The sequence below is a fragment of the Macrobrachium nipponense genome, chromosome 23 (genome assembly GCF_015104395.2).
Source record: "Macrobrachium nipponense isolate FS-2020 chromosome 23, ASM1510439v2, whole genome shotgun sequence".
NCBI classification, from domain to species: Eukaryota; Metazoa; Arthropoda; class Malacostraca; order Decapoda; family Palaemonidae; genus Macrobrachium; species Macrobrachium nipponense.
In genome coordinates, this window is record NC_061090.1 from 5581358 (window position 1) to 5604291 (window position 22934).

General features: G+C 39.8%; 1 protein-coding gene across 6 annotated transcripts in view; it reads right to left on the bottom strand.

Annotated features, from left to right (window-relative positions):
* Positions 1–22934, bottom strand: part of LOC135198406 (exocyst complex component 3-like) — a 322829-nt gene that overhangs the window by 73212 nt on the left and 226683 nt on the right. For all 6 annotated transcript variants that reach the window (XM_064225949.1, XM_064225970.1, XM_064225981.1 and 3 more), the window contains exon 10: positions 5265–5437. In XM_064225949.1, the coding sequence (XP_064082019.1) occupies positions 5265–5437 (173 nt within the window). The remainder of the gene's footprint in view (positions 1–5264; positions 5438–22934) is intronic.

A 22934-nucleotide genomic window follows, 5' to 3' on the forward strand; every position in this document is an offset into this window, starting at 1 on the left:
TCGATAGTCGAAAGGCAGTCAGAGCAAGAGCGGGTAGGTTTTGATGGTACCTCTCGAAGTGGGGTTGTTTGAGCAGATCTATTCTGTTTGGAAGAGATCTGGGGAAGTCCACTGTCCACTCCATCACCTCTGTGAACCAAATCTGAGATGGCCAATACGGAGCAATCAGAGTCATATTGGTTCCTTCGGATGCCACAAATTTTCTGACTACTTCCCCCAGTATCTTGAACGGGGGAAAAGCATAAACCTCTAGCCCTGACCAGTCCAGGAGAAAGGCGTCTGTTGCATAAGCCCTGGGATCTTCCACTAGGGCACAAAATGTGTCTATCCTTTTGGAGAGGAATGTGGCGAAAAGATCTATTTGAGGCTTCCCCCAAAGATACCAAAGGCTCTGACAGACTTCTGAGTGGAGTGCCCATTCTGTGGGAAGGACCTGGAACCTCCTGCTCAGTCTGTCTGCTCTCACATTCCTCTCCCCTTGGACAAACCTCATTAGAAGAACTACCTTCCTTTGGTTCGCCCAAATCAACAGATCTCTTGCCAACTCGTACAGAGCGAAAGAGTGAGTCCCTCCTTGTTTCTTGACATAAGCCAGAGCGGTCGTATTGTCTGAGTTTATCTGTACGACCTTGCCTCTGACCATGTGCTCGAAGCTCTTTAGCGCAAGGTGAGTTGCTAAAAGCTCTTTGCAATTTATGTGCCATGACACCTGTTCTGCCGACCAGGTGCCTGACACTTCTTTGGATCCCAATGTTGCACCCCAGCCCGACTCCGACGCGTCTGAGAACAATGTCAGGCTTGGGTTCCGTACTTGCAGGGATACTCCTTTGTTTTCTTTTAAGGGAATCAACCACCACTTTAAATGATTTTTTATTTCCTCCAAGATTGGAAACGTGTCCGAGAGCTGTCCTGTCTTCCAACTCCAACTTCTTCTCAGGAAGAACTGAAGCGGACAAAGATGTCTCTTTCCTAGGGGAAAGAACTGTTCGAGCGAGGAAAGGGTCCCCAGAAGGCTCAGCCATTCCCTCGCTGAAGTGCGCTCTTTCCCTAAGAAGCTCGATACCGTGGTACAGCCTTTCCTTATTCTCTCTTGAGAGGGAAAAACTTGAAAACCCCGAGAATCCATCTGAATCCCCAGATAAACCACATTCTGGCTGGGGATCATCTGAGACTTCTCGAGGTTCACGATCAATCCCAATGATTTTGTCAATTCCAGTGTCGTTGACAGATCCTCCAAACACTGCTTTTGAGACCTGGCTCTGATGAGCCAGTCGTCCAGGTACAGGGAGACGTTTATCCCTTTCAGATGTAAGTGTCTTGATACATTTTTCATCACGTCCGTAAAGACTTGAGGAGCCGTGGAAAGGCCGAAACACAGGGCCCTGAACTGATAGATTCTTCCCTCGAACATAAATCAAATGTACTTCCACGACGAATGGTGGATCGGGATGTGGAAATATGTGTCCTGAAGGTCTAGGGACGCCATCCAATCTCCTTGACGCAGTGCTGCAAGGACTGAAGCAGACATTTCCATGCTGAACTTCTGTGGTTTTACGAATTTGTTCAGCGCACTTACATCCAGTACCGGTCTCCATCCCCCCGAGGCTTTTGCTACAAGAAACAAGCGATTGTAAAACCCCGGGGAGCTGCGATCCAGCACCAGCTCTATTGCTCTTTGTCTACATCTGTTCCACCATTTGACGAAGAGTATCCATCAGAACAGGGTCCTTGTATCTGGCGGACAGTTCCCTCGGTGATGTTGTCAAGGGAGGACTGTCCTTTAATGGGATGTAATAACCCTTCTTGATGATTGACATCGTCCAGGGATTCGATCCTATGTCTTCCCAGGCTTTCGCAAAGAAATGTAACCTGGCTCCTACAGGTGTTTGGAGGATAGATTTCTCACTTTCCCTTCTTAAAGGGACGGAAGGAAGCCCTGCCCCTTTTGTCGGTTGACTTCCTTCTGGCGATAGATCTAGCTGGAAGGCCTCCTCGAAAGGGCTGCTGCTGAGCTGGACGAGCCACTTTCTTTTCCTCACTGGCCACAGGTCTATTTTTCCTTGAGGATTGTCTAAGGAGATCCTGGGTGGCCTTTTCAGTCAGTGAATGGGCAATATCCTTCACCAACTGCGAGGGAAAAAGATGTTCTGAGAGAGGCGCAAACAATAAGGCGGACCTTTGCGAAGGAGAGACGGCCTTCGTGAGGAAAGCACTGTGAACCGCCCTCTTCTTTAAAACTCCTGCACCACAGAGGGAGTATACTTCAGCCGATCCATCCTGAACAGCCTTATCAATGCATGTGAGGATGTTATTTAGGGTTTCTGGGTCCAGTTGTTCCTTTTCATGAGACTTCTTGGCAAGAACCCCAAGGGACCAATCTAGGAAGTTAAAAACTTCTAAAGTGTGAAAAAGTCCCTTGAGGAGGTAGTCCGTTTCCGAAAGACCCTGTGTTACTTTTGCTGAATTCAAGGCATGTCTTCTCGATGAGTCTACTAAACTCGAGAAGTCTGACTCAGCCGAAACGGACAGAGACAATCCCATATTTTCTCCCGTTTCGTACCAAATACCTCTCCTCCCCGTAAGTTTAGCAGGAGGCATACAAAAGACTGTCCTTCCTAACTCCTTCTTCTTCTTGAACCAGGAGTCAAGAGATTGTAGTGCCCTCCTCATAGATATAGCAGGCTTCATTTTCAGGAAAGAGGAAGACTTGTGCGTTTTCGTGCTCGAAAACAGAGAGCGTGGAGAAGGAGGAGCGGCTGGCGTTAAAGAATCTCCATATTCTTCCAAAAGAAGGGACGAAAGAACTTTGTAATTAGAAAATCCTTCCTTACTAGTCATTTCATCCTCCGAAGCATCTTCTGGGTTCATAGGCTCGGAAGGAGAAGGCTCCCTTCTTTCCTCTGTTTCTTCCCTTACTCTCTTCCTTTCCGAAGAAGCACTTCTAATTGGAGAGGGACTAAGAGTTACTCTCACTTTGCTAAAAGATTGACGCTTGGATGACTCCTGTCGGATGTCAGGCTCTTCATGCAGGGAATGCGCCTGGCGCATGGCAGGAGTATCTCGCCTGGAAGGAGTAACGTGTTTGGAATACTCCTGGTGCTTGGCAGGCGCAACGCGCTTCGAATACTCCTGGCGTCTGGTAGGCGCATCTTGTTCCGAATACTCCTGGCGCCTGGGAGGAGTATTAAGTTCAGAATACTCCTGGCGCCTGGTAGGAGTATCGAGGTCAGAAGACTCCTGGCGCCTGACAGGAGTATGTCTCTCCAAATACTCCTGATCTTTAGAATGCGTATGTTGTTTAGTAGGAGTATTGATCATGGTAGGCGCCTTTCGTTTAACAAGTACATTGCGCTTAACAGGCGCTCTACTCCTAACAGGATCTTCTTCTTCAGTTAAATCTTGGCGCTTGGTTGAAGATCTTGAACGTTGAACCGAATATTCTGGCTCTTTGCGCCTACTCGGAGCCTGGCTCCTGGCTGGCGCCAAACGCTTGACAGGAGTAACTTCCTTTCTTACTTCTCTCCTGTCTAACGCTCCGTTCCCACCGGAGATGGTCGCCTGTGCGACCCCTCCCCTGGAAGGCTCGTTGCGCGTGACAGGGGATCGGTATTTTGATCTTTTAATAGGAAGCCTATCATCCTTCTTACGAGTAGGCTCCTTAGCAAGAACTCCTACCAACGAGGCTAATTGCTCCTGCACATTCATTAAAATTTTCCTGGTTGAGGAATCTTTCGAATCAGGAGAGGGAGATCTGGAAAGGCGGCTCTATGGATCTCCTTCCAGACCAAGAGTCTGACTGTTTCTTTTTAGCCTTTCTTTATTACCGAAGGCGCATCTTCTTCAGAGAAGCGCTCGGGGCTAGAATTGAGCTCATGTTCTTTCATACTCCTCTTCAGCGGACGGGAAAGTTTCGACTCCTTCCATCCTCTTCTCGGAGAGGGCGAACTAGAAGACGAAAAGCACTCTCGAAGGACGCTTTTCCTATAGCGGTCCTTGGCAGTTTGTGATGTGACAGATTCTGCCGAAGGGACGCCTGATCGTTGGGGATTCTCACAACCCCCGTACGGCTTTCGACTTTCCTTCTCCTCCGGGACCAGGGAGCTTGGAAGAGGTCTAGGCCTGGGAGCGTCGCAGAGACGACCAGACGCCCCCTCCACTACACTGGGGACACTAATATCACTAGCGAAACCACATTCACTTTCCTTACCTTCCAATGCTGCCATTTTTTCCTGCATTTTCTGAAGGGAAGCTCTGAGTTCCGCTATTTCCGAAGCAGAACTAGAGGGATTAGCAATTTGTGAACGGGCTGAAACAGAATGGGCATGATTATCAGAGGAAGAAGCTACAGAACTAGACAGTAATTCACGAGATGTAGACATTCTGCGGGTTTTGTAAGCCGCGTTCCTCTCTCTATCTTTCTCTAATTTCTTTAAGTAAGAAGTTAGATTCTTCCACTCTTGCGCACTCAGTTTCTCACACTCGTTACACGTATTCTCAATCGAGCATTCAACCATTCTACAACCACTGCATGTAGTGTGAGGATCTACCGAAGCTTTCGGAATCCTCACCTTACAGCCCTCATTCACACACTCTGAAACTAACACTAGAGTCAGACATATTCACGAATTCCAAAACCAAGTCCAAAAAACAGTCCACGATAGCGAATGCCAAACAACGATCCAAGTACGTCACCAAATATCAGCGAAATATGATCAAAAGCGTTGTGAAAAAAGAATTCTAGTCAGGAGGAAGTAACAACAATGTTGATACCACCGGCGACAGAGAGAATCTGATTAGAAAACGGGAATGGTTCCTAGTCCTGCCACCCAGAGCAGGGCGGTAGATCACCTGACCTACCTGTAGCGAGTGCTGTGAAATTTGAATTTCTGTCGGGGACGACGGAGTCGATAGCTATGTATATATCTGACAGGTAAGTTGAATGTATGAAAATCACTCAAAAGGAGAAAAGATGTGCCAGAGAAACTGATGGCAGATATCATATGAAAGTATGGATCTCCCCATCCCCTCAGTTAACTATCTTGTTACCGAACTAATGAAAATTTCAAACAGACTTTTATTTCAGCAAGAATTTTAATTAAAATCTGGGAAAGCTGCAATTACTATTTTCCTTAGTTAGTTCATTAACTGTCATAAACCAATTCATATAATCATACATTCATTGCATCCACTAAACTTTTATTTATACTGTAATTTACTGTAGTACATAAAATATGAGCACCACTCTACAGCTCTGCTTTTCTCACCTGATTGTTGCTGCTACATCCAGATTCTGTTTAACCATATCATGTATAAGTTGTGGCAATTCTGTTTTATAGTGAGAATCTGAGTCTTGCTGAGGAGGTTCAGATCTGTACCATTCTTTTTCCTCCAGTTCAAGTGCTCTTGCCATCCAAGAGTCATAGTTTGTGTTGACATTCTGTGAAAATGAATATCATGAGATGCAAGTAATGAAATAAAAATATTTTTAGTCTTACAAAACAGGACCATCAGGACAATACACATTTTCAAAATTTGGTCAAGGTTACTAACCCTCTATTGCCATGATATTCATCAGCATAAGGAATTAAAGGTAAGGATAAAAATATGTAAAATAAACAAAAAATTTGTGTCTTATTGCACACCACTACACTACGTGCATACATTTACTCTGGGAAGACAGTAGTCACATCACTGCTGACTTTGCTGTTTCCAAGAGTAATCAATCTCTTCTTTTCCCACTTTTTCTTATTTCCTGTCGGTAGCCGGGGACTGTCTGTACTCTACTTAGATTTCCAAAAGGCCTTTGACAAAGTTCCACACAAGAAACTAATGACAAAAGTTAGAGGTTTAGGAACTGTAGGAGAAGTAGACTGGATCGAAGACTGGCTAACTTATAGAAAGCAGAGTAGTAATAAATGGTGAAGGATCAGAATGGGCAGATGCGACAAGCGGAGTTCCTCAGGGTTCTGTCCATGGCTCTCTTGTTGTTGATTTACATTAATGGCATTGGTGTAGGCTTAAATAGCAGGATAGCCAAATATGCAAATGACACCAAACTAAGTGTAAATGCAGCAGACCCAAATACAGCTGATAGTTTAAGAAATGATCTAAAGAAAATAGGAGTCTGGTCAAAAAGATGGCAAATGCCTTTTAACTTGGATAAGTGTAAAGTGTTACAAATAAGAACAAACAATCCTCATGCCAACTACATGCTACTTGGGAATGACATAAATAGTGTAGAACAAGGAGAGGAACTTGCAGTCATTATAACCAGGGACTTAAAATCCACAAAACAGTGCATAAAAGCTGAAAAGAAGGCACATAAACTAGTGGGATACATAAAGTGGCAGTTCAAATACAGAAACAAGAAAACAGTGCTGCAGCTCTACACATCGATAGTTAGACCTCATCTTGAATATGCAGTACAATTTTGGTCACCAACACTAAGAGAAGGCATAAATAGATTAAAAGGGGTACAAGCATGAGCCACAAAGTTTATTCTATCCATCAGGCAAATAGGTTACCAAAGACGACTAGAGAGCCCGAACATGTATGGCTTAGAAACACGACGATTGCAAGGACAATTAAAAGAAACATTCAAAATACTGAAAGGCATAACAAAAGTAGACAGTAACGTATTATGTTAAACAAAACCAGGCACAAAATAATGTATGGAAACTAGAACTGAAGAGATACAACACATCCCATAGTGGGAACTTTTTTACATACAAGATATGTGACATGTGGAATAAACTGCCACCAGAAATTGTAAACAGCAACAGCGTGGAAGAGTTTAGAAGAAAGCTAGACAAAATCATTAGGACACTGTGGATGAACAGTAAAACCTGCCCCAAGAGATAAGTGAGCACACAATGTCTCCTCTGATGGACCAATAAGTCTTTGAGACATCCTAATCCTTGTAACTCTCTCTCTCTCTCTCTCTCTCTCTCTCTCTCTCTCAGAGATGTATGTTTTTGTATGATAAATTATTTACTAATTTTCAGATATGCTATTTTCATGATAAAATAAATTTTTGAACATACTCACCTGGTAGTTATATATATAGCTGACGTCAGGGACATAAGCTATACATATAGTATATAACTACCAGGTGAGTTAGATGTTTGAAAATTAATATTAAGGGGGCTGGCTGGTACCCTTATATATATATGGGGGTATAGGGCAAAAAATACAGTCATGAAAAAATTCATGGAGCTTCATATGGCAATGGAGAATGCGTATATGAAATATTTCAGCAAAATTCCTCTTACTTTTGTAGTTACAGGGTAATTAGTAAACATAACTCAATAAGCCATACAAGAAAATGCAATATTTCTTCTGTTATCGTAAATTTTGATAATCAATGTCAAAGAAATTGTGAGCAATGGCATCTGTAAAGATTCCATGAGTCGCAGGAGGGAAGGGTCAAGGGAGTCAGCTCACCAAACCTTCAGTGCGAGCAGAAACATGAAAGAGGGTACACATTCAAGTTTCACCTCTGACATTTGCTTGCTTTTACGTGTTTATCTTTGTTTCGGCAAGAATTTTATCATGCCAAAGAGGAAAAGACAAGCAAAACATCTCTCTAACATACAGAAGAATTAAATTTGCTCTAATATTAGTTCAGAATATCATAATATCCATGATATTAGCGTAGTTAGTGAAGAGAGAGAGGTCGGGACATGGGGAGGGGTGTGTAGTAATGAATGTCCCGTCTTGCCTGACGCACACGTCGCGCAGTGCCCCAGGCTACGGTCTTTGAGCAAAGGGATCTTCAATTATGATAAATAACATAGTTTTCGTTTATTAGTACAGGCAGTCCCCGGGTTACGACGGTCTCGGCTTACGAAGTTCCGAGGTTACGACGCTTTTCAATTATATTCATCAGACATTATTTCCAGGGTTACGACGCATGTTCCAGGGTTACGACGCCTACAACGCTCATCTGGCAGATGAAATATGACACCAAAAATGCAAAATAATCAATAATTGAAGGTTTTTTGATGAAAAATGCCATAAGAATGCAGTTTACATAGTTTTCAATGCACCCAAGCATTAAAAGTAAGGTTTCTTAGATTTTTGACGATGTTCCGGCTTACAACGATTTTCGGCTTACGACGCGTCCCAAGAACGGAACCCCCGTCATAACCCGGGGACTGCCTGTACCCAAAAAGGAATATGAAATTCATAATAATCATGATTTATTAACATTGTCTTTGTAAAAAGAGAGTACACGTTCGAGTTTCAGCTCTGACATTCTCTTGCTTTTACGTCTTTTTATCTTTGCTTCAGCAAGAATTTCATCATGCCAAAGAGGAAATTCCAAGGAAAACATCTTGCTAACATAGAGAAGAAAAAAATTCGCTGTAATAACCCAAGCTAGTGAAGGAGAGAGAGAGAGAGAGAATTGCGTAGGAAGGAGTGCCCCATCTTGCCTGACACTATGTCCCAGGCTATGATATATAAGCAAAGTGATCTTCATTTATGATTAAATTATGATAAATAACATAGCTTTGGTTTGTAAATAGCCAAAAAAAGACATATAAATTCATAATAATCTTTATCTATTAACAATGTTTTTGTAAAAGTACAAAAGAAAACTTTGAACGCCCCTATCTCAAAACTTATACTTATTGACCTTCAAATTCTATCTTCTCCCTTAGTTTTAAAGCTACAGCATTGAAATTTGGTATATAACTTAGAAAGACATTATAGAATAATCAAGTGAAGCCACTTTTTCCAATTTTTGTTTCATTTTTTTCTAAATTTTTCCCCCTGATTTATATAGTTTATTTTTTTTTACCATAATGACAAAATTCATATCTAGCAAAAAAATTACTTTTAGAAAAAAAAACTCTTGATTTGATTGGAGGTCTACATCAGGTCTATTTATGGTAGTAATCCCAGGTCTTAATATTAAATATCAAGGGAGGAGATAGAATTAAAAAAATTGTTATTTTTGGGATAAATTGCCCTAGTATAAAAAAAACTGAAGGTCAGAGGCAAAAATCATATGCGGTTTGGAATGTCTCAAGGCCCCTTATTAAGTGGTATGAAGTGGTATGAATGTTAAAGTCCTGTCCTTAAAAAATGGTATTAGCTGGTTGGCCCCATTAACCCTTAAGGGGACCGTCCGCTATGATGTCTATTTTTTTTATTTATTACGCAAAATAGATAATTTTCATATATGTTTTAGATATATATAATACCTTCATCATATAAAAATTTCAAGTCATTTGATCAAAAACTTTTCGTTTTATTAGCAAAAATCATGATTTAAAAAAAAATTGGTAGAGTTTTCTCCGCTAATATGACATCAGTTGTATTGAAAATCATACCATAAAAACTTCTTTATATACGAAACAATTTTGTGTGACAGAATTTTGATTTTTTAATTTTTTTTATTTTTTATGATTTTTTTTTTTTTTTTAGTCTAGACACTCAAAAAATTCTAAAAAATAAAGAAAAAAAAGATATCAAAATTCTGTCACACAGAATTATGGGATTTTTATTCCTCTTTCCAATGATATCTTTCTCTCTAAAATTGGATAATAAATAACCGAGTAATGGTTACCGACATGCGCATAAGTATGTTTTTGAGTTATGAGCTCCCAAAGATTTGCTATGTAAATTTTCGCTTTTTTCTTATAAAAGTCAAAACAACATTATTATAATTACTTTATTTGTACTTTTATTGTTGATTTCTACATCAAGGATCGTGGTCCTACCCCTAAAAGTGGTGTTAATACCCTCAGCGTGACACCAGATAATGATGTTGACGGCGAGACATGAGACAATGAGGGCAGCTGAAAACAATTAATTTTCGTGTTTTTCTTTCAGCACACTCCTGGCCTCCGCTAATTTTGCTAGCCATAGTTGCTGAGTAGCCTTCTTGATCTTAGGTAACTTCAGCATTGCTATAAGTTCACTAAGAAGTTATAAAACCAACGTAAATAGCTAGTAACTAAACGCAAGTGCCTACGTGCGCATAACTGCTTTGATGTCTGTGGCGTAACTGAGTCATTCTCCGAGTCTCGCTCTCGCCTATAAATAACCGCTCTGAGCAGCTCGCTTCTCACCCAGTGTCACAGTACCTTTCATTGCTACCAGATGTAGGAGAATTTCGAAAAAAATCTTAAAAAATCGCTGTACTATATATTGTTACGTGCCTGTGCATAGATTTTATGTGATATTTTATATCCAGGTTCTTTGCTAGATAATGGCGACAGTGAACCTATGACAGGTGTAACACAGAGTAGTTAAATACTCTAGAAATATAATATTGTTAATAAAGTGGGATGCACCTACTAGCACAAACTCAAGTGAGGGCAATTAAATGCAAGGCAAAACTTATTATATTTATTAAAATATATTCGGCACTATCCAAAACGCCATACTCGGGTTCTGCAATTGACAAGAGAAAACCCAATATAAATATATGGTAATAACAATGTAATTCAATATTAAGGGAATATAATATCAGATAAAATAGTTAACCTAAATATACTCTGACTTGCCTTTGCTGGATATCCTTTATGAAAGGGTAATAATATATACAAGTAGCATATAAGAAGTACGAGAGACGAGTCACCAAACAGCAGTCTTACAGGAGATTTATCATAAAGAGAAGAACACAAACAATGGGACTAATGTAAGTACCGAAGGCAAAGTACCGAAGGCAAGTACCAAACGATTCATCAAAGTTAACGTACGTCCAAGACAACCATAAACAAGGTACATATAATTAACTAAGATGTACAATGACGAATTGATACTTAATAAACCACCAAACAATAATACTTATAATAGAATTAAGATGTAAGCTAACGAGTTTATGATATATATCAGAACGAGAGATCCATCATAATAAAGACAACCACTAAAGCAACGAATCAACGTATTCGTCAATAAAGTGCCGACAAGCAATTATACAAACAGTACAAGATATCAACTAGCGAATGGACTGGCTAACAAGATATCAATTAGCGAATGGACTGGCTAACTATCGTTAATTACCAAGGGTAAAGAAATGGACTATATAATAACAACACCTCTTACCTACAGAAATGACAACACATATAGCCACTGACCTGATGCACGCATATGCAACAATATATATCAACTCCACTGGTAATAACTAACAACAATATTCCAAAACACAGGAATATAAATAGAAATGGCACTAATGAACACAGAATATCAACATAAAACAACACTTATCATGCCCAACGTGACATGACAATGAAATACCAAAACACAATGGCAACAATCCGATATTCTCTGTCTCTCTCTCTCTCTCTCTGACTCGTTATATACGTATTATCCCTTGTCCCTTCTTCTTGACTCTGGGTCGAGTGTCAGGATAACCTCTCTGGTTTAGCTCTCGGTATCGACTGCTGTAATGGTCTATATGCTGAAGCCTGTAACTTTGGCTGAACTACCTTTTATACCAAACAAGCAGTTTGTCTCTCTTGAATAGTAATAAAAATATAGGAAAACAAAAAGGATAAACGTAACTAAACAGTATAAACAAAATTAATGAAAATAAACATAAACTTGTAATAATATGCAAAAATAAACACGCAAAAATGATTCTGTCAAACTCAAGTCATACAGACGACGCAGTTACGATGACGTCATCATTTAAAAACCGCTATATCTTCATTATTTGTGAAAATAATTGGCTGAAACTTCTGGAAAGCATGCACGGCATGTTTCTGCATAGATACAAGTAATAACTCAATTTTTTATTTTTTCAAGTTGACATGTCATCCGCCATAGCGGACGGTCCCCTTAAACGCCGAAGCGGTATTTCAAAAATCGTCTCCGGTATGCCGGCGGCGTTTGCAAGTGAGCGCCGAAGCGGAAAAAATGTTTTTTTTTTTAAATCACAGCACGCTTAGTTTTCGATTAAGAGTTCATTTTTGGCTCCTTTTTTGTCATTGCCTGAAGTTTAGTATGCAACCATCAGAAATGAAAAAAAATATCATTATCATATATAAATACTGGAATATATGACAGAGCAAAAAAAATGTCATATATAATTGTATACAAATCGCGCTGTGAGCAAAACAGTTAAAGCTAAATAGTTAATTTTTTTCCGTTGTATTGTACACTAAATTGTGATCATTTTGGTATATAACATTGTAAAACGATCAAGGCAACACAGAGAAAATATTATCACAAAATGATGCATGAATTCGTAACGCGCGGACGTAAAAAAAAGCTGTTTTCAAAAATTCACCATAATTCGAAATATTGTGCTACAGACTTTCCGTTTGTTGCAAAATGAAGGTAATTGATTGTATATTACTAGACTGTAAGTGTTGTAGCTTACAATGCAGTTTTCGACCATTTCGGTTGAGTTAAAGTTGACCTAAGGCCGAATTTTTTCTATTTATTGTTATTTATATGAAAATATTTCAAAACTGATAAAAGCTACAATGATGGGTTGTATTCAGTTATATTCTAAATGAAATTGCGTACATTTTCATATACAAAACTTTATGTAACGGCTAATTTCAAATGGTCAAACATTACGACAATCGGACGAAAAAATTTATGATTTTTTCGGAAGAGTTACCGCGCGGATGTAAGGAAAAAGTTTATTTCATAAATTCACCATAAATCGAAATATAGTGCTAGAGACTTCCAATTTGTTGCAAAATAAAGGTAAATGATTGAATATTACTAGAATGTGAGAATTTTAGCTTAAAATTCCGGTTTTTTTTACCATTTCGGTCGAGTCAAAGTTGACCAAAGGTTGAAATTTTGGCACTTATCGTTATTTATATGAAAATATTTCAAAACTGAAAAAAGCTACCTACATGCGTTGTTATTAGTTGTATTCTAAATGAAATTGCGCACATTTTCATATATAAAACTTTATATAACGGCTAATTTAAAATGGTGCAAACATTACGACAATCGGACGAAAATATTTATGAATTTTTCGGAAGAGTTACCGCGCGGACGTAAATTTTTTTTTTTCATAAATTCACCATAAATCGAAATATTGTGCAAGAGACTTCAAATCTGTTGCAAAACAAAGGTAAATGATTGAATATTACTAGAATATAAGAGTTTTAGCTTACAATTGCGTTTTTCGACCATTTCGGTAGAGTCAAAGTTGACCAAAGGTTGAAATTTTGGCACATCATTATTTATATGAAAATATTTCAAAACAGATGAAAGCTACAACCATGAGTTGTTTTTAGTTGTATTCTACATGAAATTGCACACATTTTCATATCTAATACCATGTAACGGCTAATATAAAATTATGCAAAAATTATACCATGTAACGGCTAATATAAAATGATGCAAAAATTATACCATGTAACGGCTAATATAAAATGGTACAAAAATTATGTCAAAAGTGACGAAATAATTTCTGAGATGTGTCAATGTTTTTTAGTGCGAGAAGAAAGAAATTCTCGCTTGCGCGCCTGGGTAACGATTGTAAACAAAACAACGCCTTGATCCGTGAGCTCCCAGCATCCCCAAAGGCGCGTGATTCAAAAGTTTTCTCCTAGTAGGTCTATAACTATTTTTCAGTGAATTTTTAAAAAAACTTATTTCGTCAACGTACCATACGTCCAATCGGCACCCGACAGGCAATTTTCGTTGACGTTTAATACGTCCAATCGGAGTTAAAGGGTTAATGTAAACAACAATAATACCAATTCATTAAAGAACATACTATGGTGAATTAGTAAGATTTTAGTTTATAAATTAAAAAAACTATGTAAGAATGAAGGAAAATCCATTCTACCCCGCATATTTCTTTTTAGATCCAGGTATACTAAAGTGAGGTCCAGAGCTGTCAAATATAACAAGTAATGTGACAGGAGGGGGAGCATGTTGCTGACTAACATTCATGTAATTTTTCTCTCTCTCTTTTACTGAGATGAGAGTATTTTTATGGCACATGTATGTATAATATGTATACTAATATTTTAAAATAATACCAATAAGAATAATATAACTATAATTACAAAATTCATACATGATAGTATTTTAAAGAAATACAATAATCTTTCCATTTCACTCTTTTAAATAAGGATCTCTCTCTCTCTCTCTTACTTACATATGTTTATTTGTTTTGTAGTATGATAAATAAATGACTTACCTAATAACTAATTTTCAAATATTAATAAGATTAATAAAAGAAATAGCGATTCCCAGTCTTATATCTACTTCGAGAAAAGAGGGCAGGGGAGTAAATGAGTTTGATATATGTATTGATGCAGGGGAAGAAGTCAAGGAGTTATTCTCTCTCTCTCTCTCTCTCTCTCTCTCTCTCTCTCTCTCTCTCTCTCTTCATTATTATTCTCTGTCTCAAAAATAATTCATAATTTCACTCTTGATGGTCAAATATACAGTGGGCCCCACATATTAGCGTTCTCCGGATTTGTGGACTCACAAATTCGCTGGATTTTTCCGACGATAAATAATCCCAAATTAGTGTATTTTGATTATTTTCATGACTAAATACAATTTTATGATACAAAAAAGATTTACTAATTTTAAAATATTAATACTGATCAATACTGTATTAGTAAGTTTAATAAGATTAAATGATATCACATAATAACAATAACAATTCTCTCTCTCTCTCTTTCTTACAGAGATGTATGTTTTCTGTATGATAAATAATGATTTACAGGCAGTCCCCGGGTTACGATGGTCTCGGCTTACAATGTTCCGAGGTTACAACGCTTTTCAATTACATTCATCAGACATTATTTCCAGGGTTACAACACATGTTCCTGGGTTACGAAACCTACAACTTTCATCTGGCAGATGAAATATGACACCAAAAATGCAAAATAATCAATATTTGAAGGGTTTTTTTATGAAAAATGCCATAAGAATGCAGTTTACATAGTTTTCAATGCACCCAAAGCATTAAAAGTAAGGTTTTCTTAGGATATTTGACGATGTTCCGGCTTACGACACGTCTCAAGAACGGAACCCTTGTCGTAACCCGGGGACTGCCTGTACTAATTTTCAAATAATATAAATGTAAAGAGCAATCAATTAATTGAAGAAAATACTATAGTGAATTAGTAAGATTTTAGTTTATAAATTAAAAAATTATGTAAGAATGAAGGAAATCAGTCTTCACGCATCTTTCTTTCGAACTCCAGGTACCAAACTGAGGTCCAACAGCTGTCAAATATATCGTAATGTGATAGGAAGGGAGGAAGTGTCTCTCTCTCTCTCTCTCTCTCTCTCTCTCTCTCTCTCTCTCTCTCTCTCTCTCTCTCTCTCTCTCTCTCTCTCTCTCTCTCTCTCTCTTTCCTGAGATTTGAAATTTTTATCGTACATGTATGTATAATATGTTTATCAATATTTTCAAATGATAATAATAATTGTAATTACAAAAATCATATGTGATAGTACTTTACAGAAATACTACAATAATCTTTCCATTTCACTTTTTCAAAATAAGGATAACTCTCTCTCTCTTACAGAGATGTATGTTTTTTGTATGATAAATAAATGATTTACTAGTTTTCATATATCAATAATAATGTAAACAGCAATAATATCAATTCATTAAAGAAAATACGAAAGTGAATTAGTAAGATTTTAGTTTATAAATTAAAAATTACATAAGAATGAAGGAAATCCCAGTTGTCAGGCATCTTTCTTTTGAACTCCAGGTACCAAACTGAGGACCAATTCAGCTGTCAAATATATCAAGTAATGTGACAGGAGGGGAGGGAGTCTCTCTCTCTCTCTCTCTCTCTCTCTCTCTCTCTCTCTCTCTCTCTCTCTCTTTTACTGAGATGAGAGAATTTCTATGGTACATGTGTATATGTTTAATAATATTTTCACATAATAATAATAATAATAACAATAATATTAATAACATAACTAATTTCAAAAGTCATATGTGATAGTTTTTTAAAGAAATACAATAATCTATATATTTCACTCTTTTTAAATAAACATAACTCTCTCTCTCTTTCTCTCTCTTTTGCCACATGAGATAGGCATGTCATAGTGGTAACTCTCGCCCTCTGTTTGGCATGGAAGTTTATGTATACAGTGTATCTTTAAGGGCATTACTACATTTTATGGTGAAATAATAATATACAGTACTAGTTTTCAAATAATATCAAGTTTAATGAGATTAAACAATAACCTCTCCCTCTCTCTCTCTCACATATGTTTATTTGTTTTGTAACATAAATAATGATTTACATTATAGCTAATTTTCAAATATTGATAAGATTAATAAAAAAAATAGCGATTCCCAATCTTTTTATCCACTTGGGGGAAGGAGGGCGGGGGAGTAAATGACAGTTTGATATATGTATTGGCGGAGGGGAAGGAGTCAGAGTCTAGGAGTTATTCCCTCTCTCTCTCTCTCTCTCTCTCTCTCTCTCTCTCTCTCTCTCTCTCTCTCTCTCTCTCTCTCGAATAATTCATAATTTCACTCTTGATAGTGAGATATATTATGTTGCCATTCCATGTTCTTTCTCTCTCTATGTCTATGTCTATGTCTGACGGTTTATCAAGTATCCCTGCTTTCGCTATTAAGCGTTCAGACGGGATTTCCAAATCACTTATATTATAGTTAAAAATTTAAAAGTCTATGGAATATAAAGAGGGTTAATTGCATTTGTCTCAGTATTATAGCTGAGTGAAAATAAATGGGTTTTCAATAGCTTTTTCAACTGAAAGATATTTTCAGCACACTTAACTGATGCCGGAAGTTGATTATACAATCTAGGAGCGCAGTGCTTAAAAGTTCTCGTACCAAGAGTGGTCGTTGCATGAGGCTCATCAAGTCTGAAATCATCACGGGAAAGGCGTGTATGAACACCAGGCCTTACTACGTATCTTTTCAGGCAACTTTTAAGATATAATGGCTCTCCCGTGTTAATAGCTTGATATGTTAAGACGCAAAGTTTAAAAATAATCCTTGCTTTGACTGGTAACCAGTGTAATTTAATTAAGGTTGGAGTAATATGTTCTCGCGGGGATATACCAACAATTAGTCTAGCAGCTCTATTCAAAATCATTTGAAGTTTCTTAAGACGATAATTAGGTAAATTGTAATACGAGTTACAATAGTCTACTCTACTAACTACCAAACTATTAATTAGCAGCTTAGGGCATCTTCGTTAAGATATTTTCTAATGGATGCGATATTCCTCAGATGATAATTTGCGGTCCTAACCACATTGTTAATATGTTCATCAAATGTCAAAGAACCATCAACTACTACCCCGAGATCTCTGACTCTATCAGTTAACAAAATATTTTCCTTATTGATGGAGATGCTATTAACGTTATCAAACCTTCTTAAGTTATATTTAGTGCCAATTAGAATACATTCAGTTTTATTTTCATTTAGTTTCAGCTTTTTCTTTTGCATCCATTTCGAAACATCTGCCATAAGTCTATCAATAACAGCCTGATCTTCAATAATGTCATCCACTATTAAATAGAACTGGGTGTCATCAGCAAAAAATTTACATTGAACGCCATGTAATTTAAACCAAGACAACTCGATTGTATAAATACTAAAAAGAACCGGGCCAAGTACGTTCCTTGTGGAAACACCCGTGGTGAGCTTTCTACTTTCAGAATATCTATCTTTAACCTTCACCTTGAAAGATCTATTTGATAATATTATAAAACCATTTAAGAGCATCCCCATCGATCCCAATAGCAGTCATATCCTCTATTAACACTTCATGAACCACTGTATCAAAAGCAGCGCTAAGATCTAGGAGAATAAGCAAGCTACATTTACCGTCATCAGAGAAACCTAACAAATCATTAATTAAGGCACAAAGAGCTGTTTCAGTAGAATGGAATTTCCGATAAGCCGACTGATCTTCAGGTAATAGCTCCATTACTTTCAAGTGCTGACTGAGTTGATCTAAGACGGAAGTCTCGATCATTTTTGACAAAAAAGACAAGTTAGAAATTGGTCTGTAAGATTTCAATTCTTGATGATCAAGGGATCCTTTAAGAGATGGTTTAATGATAGCAACTTTTTCAGAGGACGGGACTAAGCTCTTAGTAATACTCAAGTTGACTATTCGAAGCTGCAATTGCAATAACCTATCTATGTTCGGGGCGTCGATGACCTCATTTATTGGAAAATGATATTGTCATGATACAATAAAGTTTTATACATACTTACCTGGCAGATATATACTTAGCTATAGACTCCGTCGTCCCCGACAGAAATTTGAATTTCGCGGCACACGCTACAGGTAGGTCAGGTGATCTACCGCCACTGCTGCTGGGTGGCAGAACTAGGAACCATCCCATTTTCTAAAACAGATTTGCTCTTCCACCTGTCTCCTGAGGGGAGGCTGGGTGGGCCATTTAATAGTATATATCTGCCAGGTAAGTATGTATAAAACTTTATTGTATCATGACAATATCATTTTTATACATTCAACTTCCCTGGCAGATATATACTTAGCTGATTGGCACCTTTGGCGGAGGGTAAGAGACAGCTAATTACTGAATAGACAGGGAACAACATACGTTGTAGGTAACAAAAATATAGAAACCTTGGTGGTTCCTACCTGTGTCGGCGAAAGACTTCATGGCTACTGCCTAGGAGCTTACATCGCCTCAAGAGCCTCAGCGAGGTAGTGACCTCATGCTAAGAATTCTTGATGGTCTGTCGATGGGGTCTTATCCACTTACTCGACAGAACCAAAGGATCTTTGTCAATGGGGTCCTATCCACTTATATGACAAAACACCTTGCCATATGGCATCATTAAGGAGCATAACACCGATCCCGATCACCTGATCCTAATACCGGGGTTAGTACTACGATTGAAAGGAGTTATCCCCCAACATCCTTTCAAACGACCATAAAAAACTCAAAACCAAACAATCTTTTAGTTAAAAACAATATTATTTAAGGATCAGTACCAGCTCCCTGTCCCAGCACGGTATCCGCTGATACATAAGGTCCAAGAGAAAAACACTTTTCATAAGTCACTCTGACGTCTTTTAAGTAGTGGGAGGCAAATACGAGTTGCATCTCCAATATGTTGCTGCTAATATGTTCTTTCATTGACATATTTCTATTAAAGGCTAGGGAAGTTGCTATTGCACGGATTCGTGTGCTCTAACCCTAAGCAGCTTAAATGTTTTCCTCTTGGCATTTCATGTGAGCCTCCGTTATCACATTTCTTACGAAGAATGCTAATGTGTTCTTCGACATTTGCCTCTTCGGGTTCCTTACCACGCACCATAGGCTCTGATTACAACCTTGAAGTTGACTCTTTCTCTTCAGATAAAACTTCAGTGCTCTGACCGGACAGAGAGACCGTTCTGTTTCTCTACCACAAGGGGAGAGAGGCCCTTGATTTCAAAACTTCTGGGCCAAGGCTTAGAAGGATTCTCATTCTTGGCCAAAAACAAAGGTTGGAAGAGAGCAACAGCAGAATCTCCTCTAAAACCTACCCGAGAGTCTAATGCATGTATCTCACTGACCCTCTTGGCCGTCGCGAGGGTCAAGAGAAAAATGCACTTCCTCGAGAGGTCCCTAAAGGATGCCTTATCAGGTGGTTCGAAAGTATTCGAAGAGAGAAACTGGAGGACCACATCTAGGTTCCAACATGGAGTGATAAAGGATTTAGACTTTGTAGGTTACCAAAGGATCTTATCAAATCATGGAGATCCTTATTGTCTTCTATGTTAAGGCCCCTGTTTCTAAATACAGCCGAGAGCATACTTCTATAACCTTTTATGGTAGAAACAGCTAAACGTGATCCCTCTCTAAGGAAGATAAGGAAATCAGCAACTTTCGGTCACAGAGGTATCGGAAGAGGACAGCTTCTTCGACCTACACCATCTACGGAAGACTTCCCACTTCGATTGATAGACCCGCAGAGTAGGACCTGCGGGCTCTGGCAATTGTGCTTGCAGCTTTTCGCGAGAAAAGCCTCTCGCTCTGACAAGTCTTTCGATAGTCGAAAGGCAGTCAGGGAGAGAGCGTGGATGTTTCCGTGATATCTCTCGAAGTGGGGTTGTTTGAGCAGATCTGTCCTCATGGGAAGAAGAGAATCTGGGGAAGTCCACCGTCCATTCCAGTACCTCTGTGAAACCAATCTCGAGCGGGCCAATATGGGGCGATTAGAGTCACAGTTTCGTCGCCTCCGAGGAATGGAACTTTCTTAACACTTCCCCCAGAATCTTGAACGGGGGAAAAGCGTAGGCATCTATGCCCGTACCAGTCCATGAGAAAAGCATCTATCGCTATTGCTCTTGGATCTTCTACAATGGAGCAAAAGTTTTCTATCCTTCTGGAGAGAAACGTGGCGAACAGGTCTATCTGAGGCTTCCCCCAGAGAGACCAGAGCTTTCGGCAGACTTCGGAGTGTAGGGTCCACTCTGTTGGAAGGACCTGGTTCTTCCTGCTGAGTCTGTCTGCTCTGACATTTTTTGTCCCTTGTACAAACCTCGTCAGCAATACAGTGCCTCGTTCCTCTGCCCATATCAAGAGGTCTCTCGCTATCTTGTAAGTGTAAGCGAGTGAGTCCCCCCCTGTTTTCGGATGTCAGCCAGAGCCGTGGTATTGTCCGAATTTACCTGGACTACCACGCCTCTGACCTCCGACTCGAAGTATTTCAAGGCTAGATGAACTGCCATAAGTTCTTTTACATTTATATGCCAGGACACCTGTTCTCCTGTCCAGGTTCCTGACACTTCCTTCTTCTAGAGTTGCTCCCCAATCCCTCCCGTTTCCGAGGCGTCGGAAAACAACACTAGGAGAGGGTTCCGAATCGCAAGGGATATGCCTTCGTTCTTCTGAAGCGGGGTTAACCACCACCTCAGGTCTAATTTTATTTCTTGAAGAATGGGAAACTGATCCGAAAGATCCCCTTTCTTTCTGTCCCACATTCTTTGCAGGTAAAATTGCAGAGGTCTCAGATTGAGCCTCCCTAGGGAAACGAACTGCTCCAGCGACGAAAGGGTGCCCAGAAGACTTAACCATTCCCTCGCTGAGCTTCGTTCTTTCCCTAAGAAGTTTGATATTTTCTCCAAGCCTCGAGCAATTCTGTCTTGCGATGGAAATGCCTCGAAAACCCGAGAATCCATCTGAATCCCCAGATAGACAATGTCTTGGCTGGGGACCATCTGAGACTTCTCGAGGTTCACGAGCAGTCGGAGTGAGCGAACGAGATTCAACGTCGTTTCTAAGTCCTCCAAACATTGTTGTTTTGACTTGGCCCTTATTAGCCAGTCGTCCAGATAGAGGGATATGTTCACCCCCTCCAGATGAAGCCACCGTGCCTACGTTCCTCATAAGGTTGGTGAACACTTGAGGAGCCGTAGACAGGCCGAAGCACATGGCCCTGAATTGAAAGACCCTTCCTGCATCATGAATCGTAGATATTTCCTCGATGACGGATGAAGATGGGACGTGAAAATATGCGTCTTGTAGATCCAAGGAGGCCATCCAATCTCCTGGACGCAGAGCCGCTAGCACCGATTTGGATGTTTCCATAGAGAACTTCTGTTTCTCTACGAATCGGTTCAGTGCGCTCACATCCAGGACAGGTCTCCACCCTCCCGAGGCTTTCGGAACTAGGAACAGTCGATTGTAAAAGCCCTGAGTGTGGATCCGGTACTAATTCTATGGCCTCCTTGTCCAACATTTGTTCACTAATTGCAGAAGGATCTTCCTCTGACAGGGTCCGCGTACTTCGCCGACAGTTCTCTCGGAATAGACGTCAAGGGAGGTCTGTCCCTGAAGGGATACGATATCCTCTCCTCACAATTGAGAGGGACCAGTTGTCCGCCCCTCTCGACGTCCATCTTCTGCAAAATTCAGTAGTCTGGCGCCTACTGGTGTTTGGAGGACTTGAGGTTCATTTGCTTTTCTGTAGGTCTAAAGGCAGAAGCCTACCTCTTCTTTCTGCTCCTCTCTTCTTAAAGGAGGATCTCGAAGATGAACTCCCTCGAAAGGGCGGCTTCGGGACCCGTGTCTCCCCTTCCCTCGTGGCAGGAACAGCTGTCTTCGGCCTTTTGGTTGATTGAACCAGAAGGTCCTGTGTCGCCTCTCGGTAAGTGAGTGAGAAATATCTTTCACTAACTGAGAAGGGAAAAGCTGGTTAGACAGAGGAGCGTACAGAAGGGACGACCTCTGTGGCCGGAGAGACAGCTTTCGTAAGAAAAGACTGAATACAGTTCTCTTCTTAAGTATTCCCGCCCCGAAAAGGGAGGCCACTTCTCCCAATCCGTCTTGCACTCCTTTATCCATACAAGTCAAAATACTATAAGGATATCGGGGTCTCAGTTGTTCATTGTCTTGTGTCCTCTTGGCCATCACCCCAAGGGACCAGTCCAGAAAGTTGAAAACTTCCAAGACATGGAACAATCCCTTGAGGAGATGGTCCATTTCAGACATTCCCCAAGTTGTCTTGGCTGAAGAAAGAGAGCGTCTCCTTGACGCGTCCACCAGCGTTGAGAAATCTGCCCTCTGCAGTCGCTGGGAGGGCGAGTCCCATTGCTTCGCCTGTCTCATACCAGATACCCCTCCTCCCAGAAAGTCTGGAGGGAGGGCAGGTAAAGACAGTCTTTCCCGCCTCCTTCTTGGAGTTAAGCCAATTTCCAAAAGACTGCAAAGCCTTCTTCATGGAAATTGTCGGCCGCATCTTCAAGAAGGAGGACGACTCTTTTGCGGTTTTCGCGCTCGTGAACAGCGACCGAGGAGAAGGAGAGCGGCAGGACTCAATGAATCTCCAAATTCTTGGAGTAAAAGCGCAGCCAACGCTTTGTAGTCTGATAGTCCCGCCGCTTTTTGATCTTCGGTGTCAGAGACATCTTCTAATGCAAGTTCCACCGGAGAATCATTATTAGCCGAGGGAGAACGTCTCTTCTCGCAAGGTGAAGGACTCTTCGCAGGATCAACTGCTTCCCGACAAGGTCGAA